The sequence below is a fragment of the Salarias fasciatus genome, chromosome 22 (genome assembly GCF_902148845.1).
Source record: "Salarias fasciatus chromosome 22, fSalaFa1.1, whole genome shotgun sequence".
Taxonomy (NCBI): Eukaryota; Metazoa; Chordata; class Actinopteri; order Blenniiformes; family Blenniidae; genus Salarias; species Salarias fasciatus.
The window spans coordinates 30,658,251-30,677,962 of record NC_043765.1 but is presented as its reverse complement, the minus strand read 5'-3'; the positions used below and the strand labels follow the sequence as shown (position 1 = coordinate 30,677,962).

General features: G+C 43.7%; 1 protein-coding gene across 1 annotated transcript; it reads right to left on the bottom strand.

Annotated features, from left to right (window-relative positions):
• Positions 1-2,377: 2,377 nt before the first annotated feature.
• pex11b (peroxisomal biogenesis factor 11 beta) lies at positions 2,378-18,609 on the bottom strand. The gene is made up of 4 exons (XM_030120019.1): positions 18,392-18,609; positions 3,753-3,868; positions 3,050-3,251; positions 2,378-2,946 (listed from the first exon to the last, which is right to left on the bottom strand). Exons 1-4 carry the CDS (start codon positions 18,445-18,447, stop codon positions 2,535-2,537), a joined length of 786 nt encoding a protein of 261 aa, XP_029975879.1. The 5' UTR covers positions 18,448-18,609; the 3' UTR covers positions 2,378-2,534.
• Positions 18,610-19,712: the final 1,103 nt, after the last annotated feature.

The following is a 19,712-nucleotide window of genomic DNA, read 5'->3' as shown; positions in this document are numbered from 1 at the left end:
TCTCTGCTGCGGCAGTCTTCATCGGGCTGGGACGAGCTTGTTTATGATCATCGAACGATTTGTGTTTGCGTTTGAGAGCCTCCTGTACGTCCAGTCGCCTCATATCGCGGTTAAATAAGCTAGTTGGTGATTTTAATCTGGCTTGTAGTTACGCTAATAAACAGATGTGTCACCGTGTTCTGTGTTCTTTTTTTTTGCACCAAAATGACGAGATCGCTCCACAGAGTGATTTGATCCCAGGCAGTGCTTTGTACGGTTTGAAAATTGAGTAAAGGAACATTATGTCAAAATCAGCTTGTTTTGCAAAAACAAACTGATTCATGCCTCTGGTGTTGTATATAGAGGGACATTTTGCCCCAAAATTATTTATTATAACAGCAGAGTCAGATATTACGACATTTGAACACAACCAATCCTTTATACCACTTGAAAAATGAGTAAAGACATTACAATGTCAAAATAAGCTTATTTTACTTGCCAAAAACTGATTCCGCGGACCGGAAATCACTTTCTGGCAGAACTCAAGCTGACTGTATTCAATACACCGGAGATAGAAAAGTCCCGTTTGAGGAGGATCCGTAGATTTACAGTCAGAATAGTTAATCTTATCTTTAACCCCCAGAGTAGCAGTTCTGCAGATGGTCTCGGGTCTCTCGGGTCTCTCGGGTCTCGTTTTGTGAGTTGCGGCTGTAATTTCTAAGGTGGGGTTTCATCAGTCTTCAGTGTCTTTATATTGAAGCTCTTCCAGCAGGAACGAGAAGCAGGACTGTCTTTTTAAATAAACTTTTATTTTCAGGCCAATTTACCAAGATTTCACCGAAACGCTTCCTCCCCGGCGGCTCCTGTCCTCAGCCGGTCTCTGCTGTCCAGCCAGTGAGGCGGTCAAAACTATGGGAATGTGTACAGAAATGAAGAAATAACAGACAAAAAAACTAGTGCTGGGACACGATTAATCGCATTGTTTTTCTGCGATTAATCGCATTATGCACATAAAACAATAATGAATTCAAAAGTACTCTGCAATGATCATCCTGCCCCCAGTCGGGGATAGGGACCTTGTTTTTTTGCAAGAATTTTGCAAATAGCATAATTTAACAAACAGACAAAAAAAAAAAAACAAACAAGTGTGGAGTATTGAGCCTTATACGATATAAAACACATTAGAATCATGTTGTTTTTTTCCTTTTATTGGCCAAAAAAAAAAAAAAAAAAAACAATTTTGAATTTCGGTAATTGTCCACATCTCTTACATGATGTTCATATGTCTCACACTTAAATAACTTTATCACACTTCAATCATGTGTATTTATCTCCAGTCTTGATCAAGTTACTTTTAAAAAGTAATACGTTACTATTTACCTCTTCAAAAAGTAACTTAGTAATTGAGTTACAATATTTTAACTAATTACCAGGCAAAGTAGCTATTGCATTACTTTAGAAAGAAAAGTGTTTAAATATGTCAGAATCTGGATTCCCTCTTCATGGAACTTTAGTAACATGTTCAGCTATTGATAATGAAACTGAATATATTAATGATGAACTAAATGAAGACTTGACAGAATGAATTACAAACAGGAAAAACTACAGAAATTTGAATTATTCAAACGTTGCTGTGTGATATGAGACAAGACACTGATCAAATGTAATTTCTAACTGTGGATAGAGTTTCTACATCTACTGAGAGATAGATCTCCAATCCCCACAAGCTTTGTTGTTGTCCATACTGTTCTTTGTACATTTTCTCTTTTTTTTTTTTTTTGTTATTTAACATTTTTGTGCTTGCTTATTGTTGTGAAAGGACAAAATGAGTAACGGGGATGAAAGAATGTTGACGAGGGAATCCTGCCCCCCTGCTGAATGTAGGCACTTGAACATTTAGAATTCATATGCTTGCACTTGGAAAAACACTTGTGTCATGGTGGCTGCAGATCCCTGCTCTGGAGTCAAAGGTCAAACCAGGATCATACAGGTCTGCTGGAAACATCATCATCAGCCCAGACAGAGACCGCCTGATGGTCTGTGGAGGTCTCAGGTGGTCTGTGATGGTCCCAGTCACAGACCTAGATGAGGCTCAGGGTCAATAACTCATAAAGGAACTCTCCGCTGGATTTCATTTGTCACTTTACATCACCATGGCAACCAGCATCGACAACCAGCGGCCTTTGTTTTTAATGAAGACGCAGTAATCCACCTGTCGGGCCACTTCCAGGTTCTTCAGCAGGACTGAAGTCCTGTTGTTACCGTGCTGAAGATGTAAACATCCAGAACCAATCAGGACTGACTTCATCTACCAGAAGGAACCCGAGCACGAGCGACGTTCAGAACCGCGTCAGGGTCAACGAGAACTGGAAGGAATCAACACAACGGAGTCATAGAATCTCAAGGTTTATTTATCAGTTTATATTACAACAATCCATCAAAAGCCAGGTTCATTAGTAGGAGGTGTAACAGCCGAGCAGGTCCAGGCGGCTCTGCAGCTGGACAACGATCCAGTTCAGAGGTCCAGGAGAGGATCAGAGTCCTGGTCCAGATCCTCAGGGTTTGAGCTTGAGCCAGGGGTGGAGGATGGTGAGGATGGAGAGCAGGGAGGAGGTGAGTCCGCAGGCGCCCACGAAGCCGGGCCCGGTGCGGTAGAGCCCCAGGCGGTCCAGCGGCACGAACACGTCGCAGCCGTTCTTCAGCAGGTCCAGCAGCAGCGGCGGGTTGCCGTACAGCACCGCCGCCACCAGGTGGAGCCGCCGGCGCAGCGACGCCCACGCCAAGGCGGCGGCCCGCAGGGCGGCCGAGGGCGGGGACGGGTCGGCCAGCCGGTCGGGGGTCCGGGCGCCGCCGGGGACCGGGGAGGGCGGGGCTTTGGAGGCTCTGAAGCGGGCCTCGCGCTCCATCAGGAGGCGGAGCTCGTACACGTCCCGGGTCAGGTTCAGGATGAGGGCGAAGAGGTAATACCTGCAGGGGGGCGGGGCACAATCCAGAGTCAGGCTCCGCCTCTGTCGCCGCGGCCCCGGACTGGACCGGACCGGACCGGACCGGACCGGACCGGGACACTCACCGGAAGGACCTCTGGCTCCACTTGTTCTGGTCCAGGCCGGGCAGGATGCCGGTCCTGCCGGCCCACAGCAGGTTGTCGCAGGCGAAGTACAGCGCTCTGTTGAGGTGGCTGAAGGTGAGGCACAGCCGCAGCACGCTGTCCGACAGGTGCACACTCCGCTTGGCCGCCTCCAGCGCCTCCACCGAGCTCCCCAGGCGCAGCACTGTGGGGCAGGCCGCAGTGGTCACCCCGCGCTCACTCCATGTTCACTATATATTCACACCAGATTCACCCCGTGCTCACTCCATGATCACCCCATGCTCACTCCATGTTCACCCGACACTCACTCCACGATCACTATATATTCACACCAGATTCACCCCGTGCTCACTCCATGTTCACTCCAGAGTCACACCACCCTCACTCCAGATTCACTTGACACTCACTCTACCATCACCAAGCGCTCACTCCATGTTCACCCAACACTCACTCCACGATTACTATATATTCACACCAGATTCACCCCGTGCCACTCCATGATCACCCCATGCTCACTCCACACTCATTCAATGATCTCCCCACACTCATTCCAGATTCACCCCACGCTCACTCCAATTTTACCCCATGTTCACCCCACGTTCAGTGCATGCTTAACCCATGATCACTCCAGATTCACCCCACCCTCACCTCACGTTCACCCCATGTTCACCCCACCCTCACTCACGCTTCCTGCTCAGACTGAGGTGGGCCTCCAGCTGGAGGACGGTCCTCCGCAGCTCCCCGGAGGAGTCCCGCCTGTGCAGGGCGAAGCCCAGCAGGGTGCAGGAGTACTGGGCTGCCCTGCAGACACCAAATGCAACACGACATGAAACTAAGCAGCTTCTAAATGACAGGAGTGAAAACGTGATGAGTTTCCTTTAAAGGGATACTTCAACATTTTGGCAAATTGGCCCATTTAGCGCAATTCCTCAGTCATTTCGAACAGCATACTTACTGTTTCTGTGAGGCGAGCTGTTGTTTATCCAGAGGTGAGTCGGGGAAGGTTTTCGGGACGGACACAATGGAAGTGGATGGTATTTTTGTTCCCCCTCGTCAAACTCATCAAATACACAATCCAACAACCCCAAAACACTTTGGTGGACACGTTATAATCCACACATTCACTACGCTGTGAAATATTAATGCAAAATTACGAGATTGAGTTGTTTATGCGAAGATTGCTAAGACGGAACTACTTACTAAACATGGCGTCTGGGCGTAGTGATCTCAAAAGAAAAAGTAGTTCCCAGTATTTGCTTCAGTGTCGTAACGCTACAATATTATTTGTTGGTGTTCCACAGCGTAGTGAATGTGTGGATTATAACGTGTCCACCAAAGTGTTTTGGGGTTGTTGGATTTGTGTATTTGATGAGTTTGACGAGGGAAAAAAAGTATGTACTATATTATATGTCAAACCGAAAGATTTATGGCCCCCCAATAAACCCCTCCCCTCGCCATATGTCCACCATTTGTCCACCGTATGTCCACTGCGCATTTGCCCCCCCCCCCAACTTCCTTCCGTCTGAGGTCTTTTGAAGTTTTTACGACGGGTTAGGTGTTGACACATCTGAAGGGATGAGAAGGAGCCAGACAGACGGTTAAGCCGGCCACACACTACAGGATTTTTTCAATCTTCCCCGATTCAGACACCACACACTACAAGACAACAGAGGACAGATCGCACCCGATCTTCCTCTCCTGATCGTCTAGTGTGCGGTGTCACTCCGGAGCAGACCACACACTAGCAGATTCTTCAGCCGAGAATCGGCTCCTCACTCCTCCAAATCTCACGTCGTCCGACGTGACTTTGTGCTGTTTCCCTTCATTGCTGTTTTTACATTCAGCTCCACTTTCAATAATAAGTGGAGAACTCATTCATTCCCTCAGTTCATTCATTCACATTGGTATCGCTCATGCAGTGCAGACCCCCACCCGCCGTGCGCACGGAGCACGGACTGTCAGCACCTTGTTAGAAAATTTAAATGTTCCAGTACAGAAGAGGGAAACATAGTTTCAGATCATTTTATTATAATTTACATTTAATAATAATTCAGCTTATTAGCTAATCTGTTTGTGTGTTTTTGTTTGTTTTTTTTTTTTACTTTTGAGTCCCGTGTGCAGCAGTAGAATAAAGTTATCAGCAGACCGTGTCAAATAAAAGCTACTTTTTTAAATCATCAAATATCTTAAATCATTCTTTATGTCCACAGATTTGATAGTTTAAATCAGAGTAAAAATACGTTGAGCTTTGATTAGGAAAGTTTCATTATAGCCCGCTCTGTCTCTGAAGGCACGGAATCAGTGGAAAGTTTTTTTTTCTTTTATTATTATTTTTTTCTTCCCCATTCTTCCGTGATGGTTAATAACGGAGATTAATTAAAACATTGGGATTATTGCAGGACTGGCGGAGATGCAGATATTAGACCGGAGTTTGGGTCTGAATGGAGGAAATCCAGTTCATCCAGGAGCGACAGGATTAACCATCACTTTCTGCACGGCTGAGTTTAGAGCTCTGGCTTTTCTGTTTCACTGTCATATATAGTGAATATATTTCACAGACATATATTCATCATCCAGCTCTGACAGCTGTGAGTGGATGTTTTTAATCAGCGGCACCTTGGTGAGACGGAGCTGTTCATCCAATCAGAGAGCTTTATTCCGAGGGTGTGGACAGCTCTACTCAGAGCTGATCGGCGCCTCTCGGAGCACCACACACTACAGGATTTGCGATCGGAAATATTGAACATGTTCATTATCTACAATCTCCCCTTCCGACGCCTCCCGAGAGGCTCCGACCGGAAAAAAATCTCTCGGAACACACCGCACACTACACGAAGATCGGACCCGAACTCATTTACATACTCCCGACAATCGGACCCTGTCGGCCTCGATCGGGAGGAGAAGATCGGGGCAAAATTCGGCCCGATTATCCTGTAGTGTGTGGAGGCCCTTAGAGGGGGGTGAATTTATATTGTACTTAGAGATGGCGGAGAAACGTGTCATGAAGAGGTTATATTACAAGCCGAGTCATCCTGGTAGTTTCGGCGGGGTAGAGCGGCTTCATAAAGCGGTTCAAGATGAGACGGGAAAGAAAGTCAGGGTGGAAGATGTGAAAGACTTTTTATCATCTCAAGACACCTATACTCTGCATAAACCGGCTAGGGTACATTTTCCAAGGAACAGAGTTTTTGTTACAAGACCTCTCAAACAGTTTCAGGCAGACCTTTGTGATATGCGAGCGTTAGCGGATGAAAATGATGGGTATAGTTATTTACTCACGGTCATCGATGTGTTTTCCAAATTAGCGTACGTGCGAGCTTTGAGAAAGAAGACCGCGGCGGAGGTGGTGTCTGCCTTTGAATCCGTCTTTCGCGAGAGCCAGATGCCTGAAAAACTACAGACTGATGCAGGAAGAGAATTTTTCAACAAAAGTTTCAAGATTCTGATGAGGAAACACAACATCATACATTTTGCCACAGCCAGTGATCTAAAAGCCTGCGTGGTTGAAAGATTTAACCGAACGTTAAAGACCAGAATGTGGAGATATTTCACTGCTAAGAACACTAGACGGTACGTGGAGGTCCTGCCAGACTGAGTAAAAAGCTATAATAACACTCACCACAGCAGTATAAAAATGCGTCCGGTTGATGTGACTAAGGAAAATCACAATCTGTACGGTACGCCTACACCACAGAGACAAGAGAAAACAAAAATAAAGGCAGGATTTAAGGAGGGCGATGTTGTCAGAATGTCCAAGTTGCGAGAGGCCTTCGATAAAAAATACGAACAGAGATTCACGAACAAAGTATTTACGGTGTCAGAATGCATTCCGCGTACTCCACCGGTATACGAACTCAAAGATTATGACAGCGAAGCGATCGAAGGTTCATTCTGTGAGCCGGAGCTGCAGAAAGTGAAAAAAGACTCATTAACATTTTTCAATCATACAATTTTCAAACAGTCTGTTAGATATTACATTTTACTACAAACAGATATGTCCGGTTGTCTGTAGCACTTTAGATGGTTATATGACCTTTTTAAAGCTCTCCAGAGGTGAACCTAAACATTATGATCTAAACAAGAAACTCAGGTTTCATCTTAACATGTAAAGCAAATAATCAAAAGTGTTACTATTTGTGACCTGAAGATAACCAAATCTGCTCCTAACTTGAAATTTTAAGTTACTGCTCTCAAAACTTTGAAACATGTCGTGTCCTTTGTGATAAGCATCGTGACATTCTCTGATATTTCCCAGTTAACGTGATCACTGGAAAACCTTCACATCCACCCAAGTTCTAATATATAGATCTGAAAATACAACTCAAAAGGAGGGAAGGTTTTTAAAAAAGTGTATAAAATACAAGAAAAGGTATAAATGAATAGTAAAATCATTCAAAGACAGAGTCTCATTCTAAATATTCAAAATAAAGCCACACAAACTTAATCAGGAAGCGTAGACACGCGCTTGAATAAAAACAGAATAACTGGTTGATAATTTTCACAAACTCAAATTCAATTTTCTGTATAAGAGACAATAATGATGATGTTGTCGATGTACGCCAAACAAAACCGAGTCAGCAGGTCATGTCAGCTTTGAAAGCTGCTGTCTCACAGCTGCAGCGTAGACGGTTGGACTGTCTGAAAAAAACAAACAACATTAATCTTGTAAAGCGATATTGTTGGTCACAGAAGGTGAAACTAAACAAGTCCAATGTATTCCTGTGTACAGCAGAACACAAATACACAACTGTGTACCATTTCGCTCTGGCTGGTATTGATACTAAGATAGCATTAACATCTGGTACAACCGGAGTTAAAGGAATGACGCTGACATTTATTTATTTTTCCTGTGCAAATCTGTACTTCTTTGTTCCTGGTTTCAAAATGGGGTTTATTGGTGTGGTGTTTGGAGACAGACATGACACTCCTCGTTTCAGCAATGATTGAACCACTGGTCTGATCCCCAGTTCTTTTTCCATTGATAAGAGATACTGTTTAACACAAACAGGATATTTCGCATAGTTAATTGTTGCTTGATAAGGCTCCACAGCCAGCAATCCTACATGATTTTCTTCCCCTTTCTAACAAATCCACAGAAACATTACCAAAGAACAAAATATGACAACCCCTTGTAAGAACAGCATTATATAAGAACAAAGAAAGAACAAAATAAAGTGCTTAGTTTAAGAAACAAATACAATCATCAGCTCTACATTAGCTTCTCCTGTAGCAATTTCTTTTCTGAACAGTCTCAACCAGCTGCACAAGAAACAGAATTTCAACTCAATATACATTTTCTCACTCTTTTTCTACTCTGACAGACAGTAATCACTCCGTGCTGCAGTTTGCGCCGCTGTTTTAGGTGGTGTAAAGATTAGTTGTGCGTCAGCTCTTGCCTGTATCTTGTTTATAGCACTCCCTACATATAACGTGACTCTGTAGCTCGTCTGATACTTTAAACTGAACCATCTCTGAATTACTGAGCCACTGTTTTTTTTTTTTTCTTTTACTGAATGGGGTTTTTATTGGGGTGTTGTTTGGAGACACACAATGACTCCCTGTTTCAGCAGTGATTCAACCACTGGTCTGACCCCATTTCTTTTTCCATTTGATGCTATCTTCATCCTCTGGTTGTCTATGAAGAAACTGGTAACAAATGTCAAGCATTAGTCGCTGTCCCAGTGACCATCTGTGACTGCACAGATGAATGGTTCAATGTCTCCGTGCACATCTTTTAATGATAACATCAGTCCCTCTGGAGAGAGACAAACAGTATTTGTGGACTTTCTACTAATTCATCCTTCTTCACTACTCTGTCTGAGAATGGTTTATCTACTGGTCTGCTTGACAGGATGCTAATATTCCCTCTGTTGGGAACAGTCAAGTCACCACATCAACATTTAGTAAAACAGAGGCTGCTTTTTGCCAAACAGTGAAATACTGTCCTACCATCTGATGTATGTTTGGAATGTTTTACTGTTACTCACTCTGGAGCACCAATTCTATATAATCTTAATTTTGATAGCATATCTTTTCCTAGTATTGAAAACATTTCTAAATCACAAACACATGTTGAAATTTCCAGCCATCTCTCTCAGCCGGTAACAGTTCTGACAGCGGTTCTCTTGGTGGGACACCAGAAATGCTGACAGTTTGAACAGTGTCATTACTTCATGGACAGTATATCTCCTGCTGACGAGTACAAGAGAGAAATGCACCTACATTTATGAGAAACTTTTTTGGTTTCCCTTTAATGTTTAAACAAATCTTTGGTATTTTCTACCGCTGTATTTGAAACTTGTGCCTGAATAACCGTCATTATTATTATTATTTGATCACCGTCAGCGTCCCAATACTGTCGGCCGCTTCATTGTGTAGAAGTTTTTCTCCACAGAAAGGAAACTGCTCTCTGTTCTGGTGTAATGTTTGTCTTTGGTACTTGTTGAGTTTTGGCCTTGATTCAACACTTGTGGCACTCCGGAGGGTCTAGCTACTTTAGCTTCATGTCTTTCTTTTCCTTTGCTCACAGTCTCTGATCATTGAGGTTTCTTCCCCCTTGCCAGTGTTTGATCATTAGTATTATTATAATAACGTCGGCCCCTAAATCGTCGTTGATTTGGTCTCATCCTGTCTCGTCCTCATCCTCTGAAGCCTGGTAGTGTTGATACAAACGGTCTATACTCTCCCAGAGTTGAGTACAGCATGAATCTTAGCTTTTTCTTGTTTTTGATTTGCAAACAATCCAGTTGCATCTAATTCTCTAGTCCTTTTCCGTAATTCCACAGGACTCAATGAAAACACGTCAGGGGCTGCTAATTCTTTAAAGTATCAGCATCCTGTGTTCACAGTCCATTAATGATCAGTGACACAAAGAAAGGTTCAGCTTTATGCGACACTTTTAATTTTACCATTTCTTTCCAACATTTAAGAAATCTTTCTGCATATTCAGACACCTGTTCATCAGTCCGTTCTTACAGTGAAGTTCTCGTGTTATCACATCTGCTAAAGTAAGAAGCTTTTCCATAACTTTGTCATGTATCGTTCACCATAAAGTCCACTCATTACAGATCAGGGATTCCAGAGTAGTTTTTCAGCATGATCTTTTTGCACAGGGGGGTTACTGACTCCATCGTAAGAATAAAGATGGCTTCACTAAGGAGCAGGAAATGGCTGTAGTACAGGCCTGCAAGAATGCCCCGGAATACAACTGGCCCCAAAAAACAGCAGAACGGGTCGATACTCAGACGCTTTAAAGAACATTCTGTGAGAAGACACGGAACGAGGGAATCTAATCTAACTTATTTCTTTCATCCGTTTGTCAACTTCTCTGATTGACCTGACCATACTAAATACACATTGGAAAAAACTCTGTGGAAAAACACAAAAGCATCAATTGACGCAAACAAATGGCTTTAGCACCTCTGCATGGTGAGGCTGTAAGACCTTGTTTGTACTCACTTCCAGAATCAGCACCTGTAGCTTCAGACACTCACAGCCAGACCGAGCGTCTCTACAGGCCTGATGTGCTTCTCACCTCCAGAGAATCATCGTCAGCATCCGAGTTCCTTCAACTTCCTTAAATCAGACACAAAATATGCGTCTCTCTGCTTTTCTTCACCTAGACAGGACGCCACACTGTCAAATGACTTCCTCAGATCAGAACACACACACACACACTTACGGTTGGGTCGTAAATGGTTCGTCAGATGAGGGCAGGTCGATGAAGGGGGGTAGAATGCTTTTTTCAACCACCGTTTTGTCAGTCATGTTTTTCAGAAACACTGAAAGAAAACCAGATTCTTTTTTTTGTTGTTTTATTTAAAAAAACCACACGCACAAAGCAATTTTTTCTACCAAGTAGGAGGGAAGAAGGATTACTATTGCAACAACACATCATCAGTAGGGTAAAACTAACTTGTCTCATGACGGACATGAAACTGAAAAGGTACAAGAACACACAACTTAAAGTTTCTTTAAAATTAAGAATAGTATGCCCAGCTACAAGAAATGATGACATGCAAAACTAAAAATAAGATTAGATGGAAAAACAATACTGAACACATCAGGACAGCTCCAGGCCTGCCTCAGTTCTCATTCCAGCATTCTTTCACAATTCCAAGCTCACCAATTTTCACAACATCCAGCCCGATCAGATTGTCGTACACATCTGCAAAAGTTTCCACAAACTTTTCTTTGGACCTCATCTCTCTCAGCAAAGTCTCTGCCACAGTTTTGACTCGCACATCGTCGATTTTAATGTTGCGCATGAATAACAAACATTGAATAGCAGGAATGAAACGGTCGGTACACAGTTTTTCCATCAGACGGCAAAAGTGAGTTTGATAGAAATATTCGTCCACCGGCTGTAAACAAGGATGCTGTTTCTCATTCGGATGTCTGATCTGACACCCGTAGCAAAGCTCTTCCCGGTACTTGTGAGTCACAATGTCCAGCAGATGGATGACCGCTGTTTTGACGGTTTTGATGATGGCCGAGGGCATCCAGCCGTCCAGCTCATCCTCGGATTCCTCAACCTCTGGAGTGTCAGGAGGCGAAGATGCTGGTTCCGGCTCCACAAAATCCTCGGGGATTTGGGATTCATCCACTTGAAGGTCTCCGTCGTCAGCGCTCACCTCCCTGCTTCGATCCTCATCATCTCCCAGGGACCCTGGATCCGGGTCGCAGGTCTCGGGAATGGTGTACAGCGATCGAGAGGGACCAGGCTGAGAGTCAGGGTCCGGGGAGGCGGGTGAGATCAAATTCGACGATTCATCCGCGAACATGTTGATGGGGTACTCCACCAACGGAGTTCTGCTCCACAGCGGATCGATGAGGACGCGAGAGCTGGTTCTACGGATACTCCTGATGTTCTCCATATCTTCTTGATGTGGAATGATCGATCGCAGTCTTTATAATGTGTACGGGTGGCAGGAAGGTCCGGGGGGTGGGGTTAAGCAGAAAAGCTGGTAGGATCGTGGACGTGGTGAACTAAAAGCTGGAGGATTGAATGGAGGCCGAAGGAAACAGGTTTTTTTTAACCGCTAGAAGATCTTTCCAGTAGCAGCAGCTGCGAAAGAGTGAGCCGATTTTATCGTCCGGTCCTCCAAACCTTTCCTTCCATGCGACCAGCGGGACATTTAGCAATGTATGGAATACTCCGCAGCTGGTATTAAAGGTCTCCAAAAAAAACTCCTCCGAGCCTTTTTTCCCTTCGTAGCTACAAACGCAGGCGCGAAAGCACATAGTGCCTGAAACACCCGCTCTGGACTGCCACGCAATGCTGTAAAGCACTTTTTTTTTCCAAGAAGGAGACCCTGTTTGTGCATCACCCTCCACGGACTCACGCTTCAGAGGCCGACCGGGTGTCAGCGTTGGATCGACGAGCCTCGCGCCACCTTCATCAGGGTTTGCCCGAAAATGTCGAACAATCATGTGATACAGTACACCCCAGTCGTTGGAGTTCAGCATCGCTATAGAAGGTACAGCTCCCTGCTTTTCACCCTCGCCTCGCTGATAGAGGCAAAGCTCCCCCGTCGTATATTTGAACACGTAGCCCCATGCACCACGCCGTCCGTAAGGTTTCAGCGGCCATTCTTCCTTCAACGATTCCGATGGACGGAGCTGGGTCCGAAGCAGGTGCATCACATGCTTCTTGGGCGCATTCGGGATGATCGGCGTCTCTTCGTACACCATGATCGGTGTGTCCCGGATGATCGGTATGTGAATTCTTTCCTGAGCCTTTTTTTTTTCTTCCAAAATCTGTATTTGTTAATTGGAGTGATCCAACATGGGCTTGATGTATTTAACGACGCGTATAAATAGAGCCCCTTCTGTAGGGAGGGCGAGAGGAGGGCCCACAGGACTTCAGCATTTTTATTTTTCCCTCCTTTCCCCCACCTCCACTGAGTCAGCGTGTGTGTGTGTGTGTGTGTGTGTGTGTGTGTGTGTGTGTGTGTGTGTGTGTGTGGCGTCCTGTCTAGGTGAAGAAAAGCAGAGAGACGCGTATTTTGTGTCTGATTTGAGGAAGCTGAAGGAACTCTGATGCTGACGATGATTCTCTGGAGGTGAGAAGCACATCAGGCCTGTAGAGACGCTCGGTCTGGCTGTGAGTGTTTGAAGCTCGCTACAGGTGCTGATTCTGGAAGTGAGTACAAATACGGCCTTACAGCCTCACCATGCAGAGGTGCTAAAGCCATTTGTTTGCGTCAATTGATGCTTTTGTGGTTTTCCACAGAGTTTTTTCCCAATGTGTATTTAGTATGGTCAGGTCAATCAGAGAAGTTGACAAATGGATGAAAGAGATAAGTTAGATCAGATTCCCTCGTTCCGTGTCTTCTCACAGAATGTTCTTTAAAGCATCTGAGTATCGACCCGTTCTGCTGTTTTTTGGGGCCAGTTGTATTCCGGGGCATTCTTGCAGGCCTGTACTACAACCAATTCCTGCTCCTTAGTGAAGCAATCTTTATTCTTACGATGGAGTCAGTAACCCCCCTGTGCAAATACATCATGCTGAAAAACTACTCTGGAATTCCTGTTCTCAAATGAGTGGACTTTATGGTGAACGATACATGACAAAGTTATGGAAAAGCTTCTTACTTTAGCAGATGTGATAACACGAGAACTTCACTGTAAGAAACGGACTGATGAACAGGTGTCTGAATATGCAGAAAGATTTCTTAAATGTTGGAAAGAAATGGTAAAATTAAAAGTGCCACATAAAGCTGAACCTTTCTTTGTGTCAATGATCATTAATGGACTGGGAACACAGGATGCTGATACTTTAAAAAATTAGCAGCCCCTGACGTGTTTTCATTGAGTCCTGTGGAATTACTAAAAAAGGACTAGAGAATTAGATGCAACTGGTTTGTTTGCAAATCAAAAAAAAAAAAAGAAAAAGCTAAGATTCATGCTGTACTCAACTCTGGGAGAGTATAGACCGTTTGTATCAACACTACCAGGCTTCAGAGGATGAGGACGAGACAGGATGAGACCAAATCAACGACGATTTAGGGGCTGACGTTATTATAATAATACTAATGATCAAACACTGGCAAGGGGGAAGAAACCTTATTGATCAGAGACTGTGAGCAAAGGAAAAAAAGAGATGAAGCTAAAGTAGCTAGACCCACCGGAGTGCCACAAGTGTTGAATCAAGGCCAAAACTCAACAAGTACCAAAGACAAACATTACACCAGAACAGAGAGCAGTTTCCTTTCTGTGGAGAAAAACTTCTACACAATGAAGCGGCCGACAGAACTGGTACGCTGACGGTGATCAAATAATAATAATAATGATGGTTATTCAGGCACAAGTTTCAGATACAGCGGTAGAAAATACCAAAGATTTGTTTAAACATTAAAGGGAAACCAAAAAAAGTTTCTCATAAATGTAGGTGCATTTCTCTCTTGTATTCGTCAGCAGGAGATATACTGTCCATGAAGTAATGACACTGTTCAAACTGTCAGCATTTCTGGTGTCCCACCAAGAGAACCGCTGTCAGAACTGTTACCGGCTGAGAGAGATGGCTGGAAATTTCAACATGTGTTTGTGATTTAGAAATGTTTTCAATACTAGGAAAAGATATGCTATCAAAATTAAGACTATATAGAATTTGTGCTCCAGAGTGAGTAACAGTAAAACATTCCAAACATACATCAGATGGTAGGACAGTATTTCACTGTTTGGCAAAAAGCAGCCTCTGTTTTTCTAAATGTTGATGTGGTGACTTGACTGTTCCCAACAGAGGGAATATTAGCGTCCTGTCAAGCAGACCAGTAGATAAACCATTCTCAGACAGAGTAGTGAAGAAGGATGAATTAGTAGAAAGTCCACAAATACTGTTTGTCTCTCTCCAGAGGGACTGATGTTATCATTAAAAGATGTGCACGGAGACATTGAACCATTCATCTGTGCAGTCACAGATGGTCACTGGGACAGCGACTAATGCTTGACATTTGTTACCAGTTTCTTCATAGACAACCAGAGGATGAAGATAGCATCAAATGGAAAAAGAAATGCGGTCAGACCAGTGGTTGAATCACTGCTGAAACAGGGAGTCTCCAAACAACACCCCAATAAAAACCCCATTCAGTAAAAGAAAAAAAAAAAAACAGTGGCTCAGTAATTCAGAGATGGTTCAGTTTTAAAGTATCAGACGAGCAACAGAGTCACGTTATATGTAGGGAGTGCTATAAACAAGATACAGGCAAGAGCTGACGCACAACTAATCTTTACGCCACCTAAAACAGCGGCGCAAACTGCAGTACGGAGTGATTACTGTCTGTCAGAGTAGAAAAAGAGTGAGAAAATGTATATTGAGTTGAAATTGTGTTTCTTGTGCAAGTGGTTGAGACTGTTCAGAAAAGAAATTGCTACAGGAAAAGCTAATGTAGAGCTGATGATTGTAATTGTTTCTTAAACTAAGCACTTTATTTTGTTCTTTCTTTGTTCTTATATAATGCTGTTCTTACAAGGGGTTGTCATATTTTGTTCTTTGGTAATGTTTCTGTGGATTTGTAAGAAAGGGGAAGAAAATCATATAGGATTGCTGGCTGTGGAGCCTTATCAAGCAACAATTAACTATGCGAAATATCCTGTTTGTGTTAAACAGTATCTCTTATCAAAGGAAAAAGAACTGGGGATCAGACCAGTGGTTCAGTCATTGCTGAAACGAGGAGTGTCATGTCTGTCTCCAAACACCACACCGATAAACCCCATTTTTGAAACCAGGAACAAAGAAGTACAGATTTGCACAGGAAAAATAAAGAAATGTCAGCGTCATTCCTTTAACTCCGGTTGTACCAGATGTTAATGCTATCTTAGTATCAGTAGCAACCAGAGTGAAATGGTACACAGTTGTGTATTTGTGTTCTGCTGTACACAGGAATACATTGGACTTGTTTAGTTTCACCTTCTGTGATCAACAATATCGCTTTACAAGTTTAACGTTGTTTGTTTTTTTTCAGACAGTCCAACCGTCTACGCTGCAGCTGTGAGACAGCAGCTTTCAAAGCTGACATGACCTGCTGACTCGGTTTTGTTTGGCGTACATCGACAACATCATTATTGTCTCTTATACAGAAAATTGAATTTGAGTTTGTGAAAATTATCAACCAGTTATTCTGTTTTTATTCAAGCGCGTGTCTACGCTTCCTGATTAAGTTTGTGTGGCTTTATTTTGAATATTTAGAATGAGACTCTGTCTTTGAATGATTTTACTATTCATTTATACCTTTTCTTGTATTTTATACACTTTTTTAAAAACCTTCCCTCCTTTTGAGTTGTATTTTCAGATCTATATATTAGAACTTGGGTGGATGTGAAGGTTTTCCAGTGATCACGTTAACTGGGAAATATCAGAGAATTTCACGATGCTTATCACAAAGGACACGACATGTTTCAAAGTTTTGAGAGCAGTAACTTAAAATTTCAAGTTAGGAGCAGATTTGGTTATCTTCAGGTCACAAATAGAAACACTTTTGATTATTTGCTTTACATGTTAAGATGAAACCTGAGTTTCTTGTTTAGATCATAATTTTTAGGTTCACCTCTGGAGAGCTTTAAAAAGGTCATATAACCATCTAAACTGCTACAGACACCCGGACAAATCTGTTTGTAGTAAAATGTAATATCTAACAGCCTGTTTGAAAACTGTATGATTGAAAAATGTTAATGAGTCTTTTTTCACTTTCTGCAGCTCCGGCTCACAGAATGAACCTTCGATCGCTTCGCTGTCATAATCTTTGAGTTCGTATACCGGTGGAGTACGCGGAATGCATTCTGACACCGTAAATACTTTGTTCGTGAATCTCTGTTCGTATTTTTTATCGAAGGCCCATCGCAACTTGGACATTCTGACAACATCGCCCTCCTTAAATCCTGCCTTTATTTTTGTTTTCTCTTGTCTCTGTGGTGTAGGCGTACCATACAGATTGTGATTTTCCTTAGTCACATCAACCGGACGCATTTTTATACTGCTGTGGTGAGTGTTATTATAGCTTTTTACTAAGTCTGGCAGGACTTCCACGTACCGTCTAGTGTTCTTAGCAGTGAAATATCTCCACATTCTGGTCTTTAACGTTCGGTTAAATCTTTCAACCACGCAGGCTTTTAGATCACTGGCTGTGGCAAAATGTACAATGTTGTGTTTCCTCATCAGAATCTTGAAACTTTTGTTGAAAAATTCTCTTCCTGCATCAGTCTGTAGTTTTTCAGGCGTCTGGCTCTCGCGAAAGACGGATTCAAAGGCAGACACCACCTCCGCCGCGGTCTTCTTTCTCAAAGCTCGCACGTACGCTAATTTGGAAAACACATCGATGACCGTGAGTAAATAACTATACCCATCATTTTCATCCGCTAATGCTCGCATATCGCAAAGGTCTGCCTGAAACTGTTTGAGAGGTCTTGTAACAAAAACTCTGTTCCTTGGAAAATGTATCCTAGCCGGTTTATGCAGAGTATAGGTGTCTTGAGATGATAAAAAGTCTTTCACATCTTCCACCCTGACTTTCTTTCCCGTCTCATCTTGAACCGCTTTATGAAGCCGCTCTACCCCGCCGAAACTACCAGGATTACTCCGCTTGTAATATAACCTCTTCATGACACGTTTCTCCGCCATCTCGAAATACAATATAAATTCACCCCCTCTAACCGACTGTCTGGCTCCTTCTCATCCCTTCAGATGTGTCAACACCTAACCCGTCGTAAAAACTTCAAAAGACCTCCGACGGAAGGAAGTTGGGGGGGGGGGCAAATGCGCAGTGGACATACGGTGGACAAATGGTGGACAAATGGCGAGGGGAGGGGTTTATTGGGGGGGCATAAATCTTTCGGTTTGACATATAATATAGTACATACTTTTTTCGAGGGGGAACAAAAATACCATCCACTTCCATTGTGTCCGTCCCGAAAACCTTCCCCGACTCACCTCTGGATAAACAACAGCTCACCCTCACAGAAACAGTAAGTATACTCTTCAAATGACTAAGGAATTGCGCTAAATGGGCCAATTTGCCAAAATGTTGAAGTATCCCTTTAAGCAAGATGTCCAACGTGAGGCCCGCGGTACCGTTGGGTCCCATAAACACAGCAGGGATGAAAGTCAGCTGGTGGAGAAGATCTTTCAGCAGAATGAAGCGAGAAAGTGGAGTTTTGGTTTATTTACTGGAGCAGATCAGGCTGAGGATTAAAACTAGTCTGGAGCTCAAACATCATTAGAGCAGGAACCGTGTGTGGAAAACACTGGAGGAGCGGAGAGGACTGTGGGGCTCTGTGGGGGTCTACGGGGGTCTATAGAGGTCTGTGGGGGTCTGTGGGGGACTGTACCTGATGATCCGCTCCTTGGCCTGGCTCTGAGCGTTGAAACGGACCCAGGAGTCCATGGCGGTCCTCCGGGGACAGAAGAGACCCGGTGAGACCCGGTGAGACCTGGCGGAGACTCCTGGCGGTCACCCTCTCGCCCCCTCGGTCATAATTCGGACCGCGGGACCGTCTTGATTGAAGACAGGAAAACAAACGGCTTTCCTCGCGTCTGTTGACTTCCGCCTTCTCTTCTTCTTCGCTGGTTGTTATGGAGTCAGCCCCGCAGCGCCCCCGCGGCTCCGGGGGAGAACTGCACCGCCCGGTCCCTCCAGGAAATCCACATTTCAGCTCTAAAAACGATCAAATGCCGTTTTTCTGTTCCCGATAAAACCTCTGCAGCCTTCAACGCGACTCTACACATTAATAACATGAACATAAAGCTCTTTACAAATCATCTCTAAGACAAAATAATACAGCACGTCTTTAACGACCCAGTGTTCAGTCTTTTTGGGTTCTGGACAGACGCACTAAAATCTTCACAACACCTTTAAAGAAAAAAGAAGAAGGAAGTTTCTTTAGATTATGTTTATTTCATCTATTTCAGGACATAAAAACACTTACATTTCTTCTACCTGTGTACCATCGAGGGAATATGAAAAATAAATAGCACAACAGCTACAAATTCTGTCTTGTTAAATAAAAAAAACATAAAGTTTTATAATTATTTTTAACATATTCTCTGTTGAGACCTGATTCCATCAGCACACTGAAGAGACCCCTAACACCCCCCGGCCCCCCCCCCCCCAGCCCCTACCGGTACTATGGAGATAAGATGGCACACCGTGGTGAGTGTGTGAGGTGTGTGTTGGTCCGCATGGTGTGTCTGTGTCTGTGATGTTTCTGTTGGTCCAGTGTGTGTGTGTGTGTGTGTGTGTGTGTGAGAGAGAGAGAGAGAGAGGTTTACATGAGGTGAGAAGCAGCGGTTTTCTTTTCTCTGAAACTTGTGAAGTGACGACTTTAGCAGAAGTGAGAAGATCCAGAAGCAACACACACCGAAAAAACAGCAGAGGACACACACACACACACACACACACACACACACACACACACACACAGGTCCAGAGGCCGCCTGTCCTCTGTGTCCTCCTGGCAGAGACGAATGAGGTATTCTGGCTTTGGTGACTGACACGAACCAACAGCGCCACTTTAAAGCTAAATGTTTTTGGCTTTTTGCTTCTTTTGTTCTTTTTTTGGTTAAAAGAAAATAGAGTTGGCAAAAGAAAAGGTTGAAGCAGTCCTGGAGTCTCCATTAGACGAACCAGAGACAGACCCACACAGCGTCTTC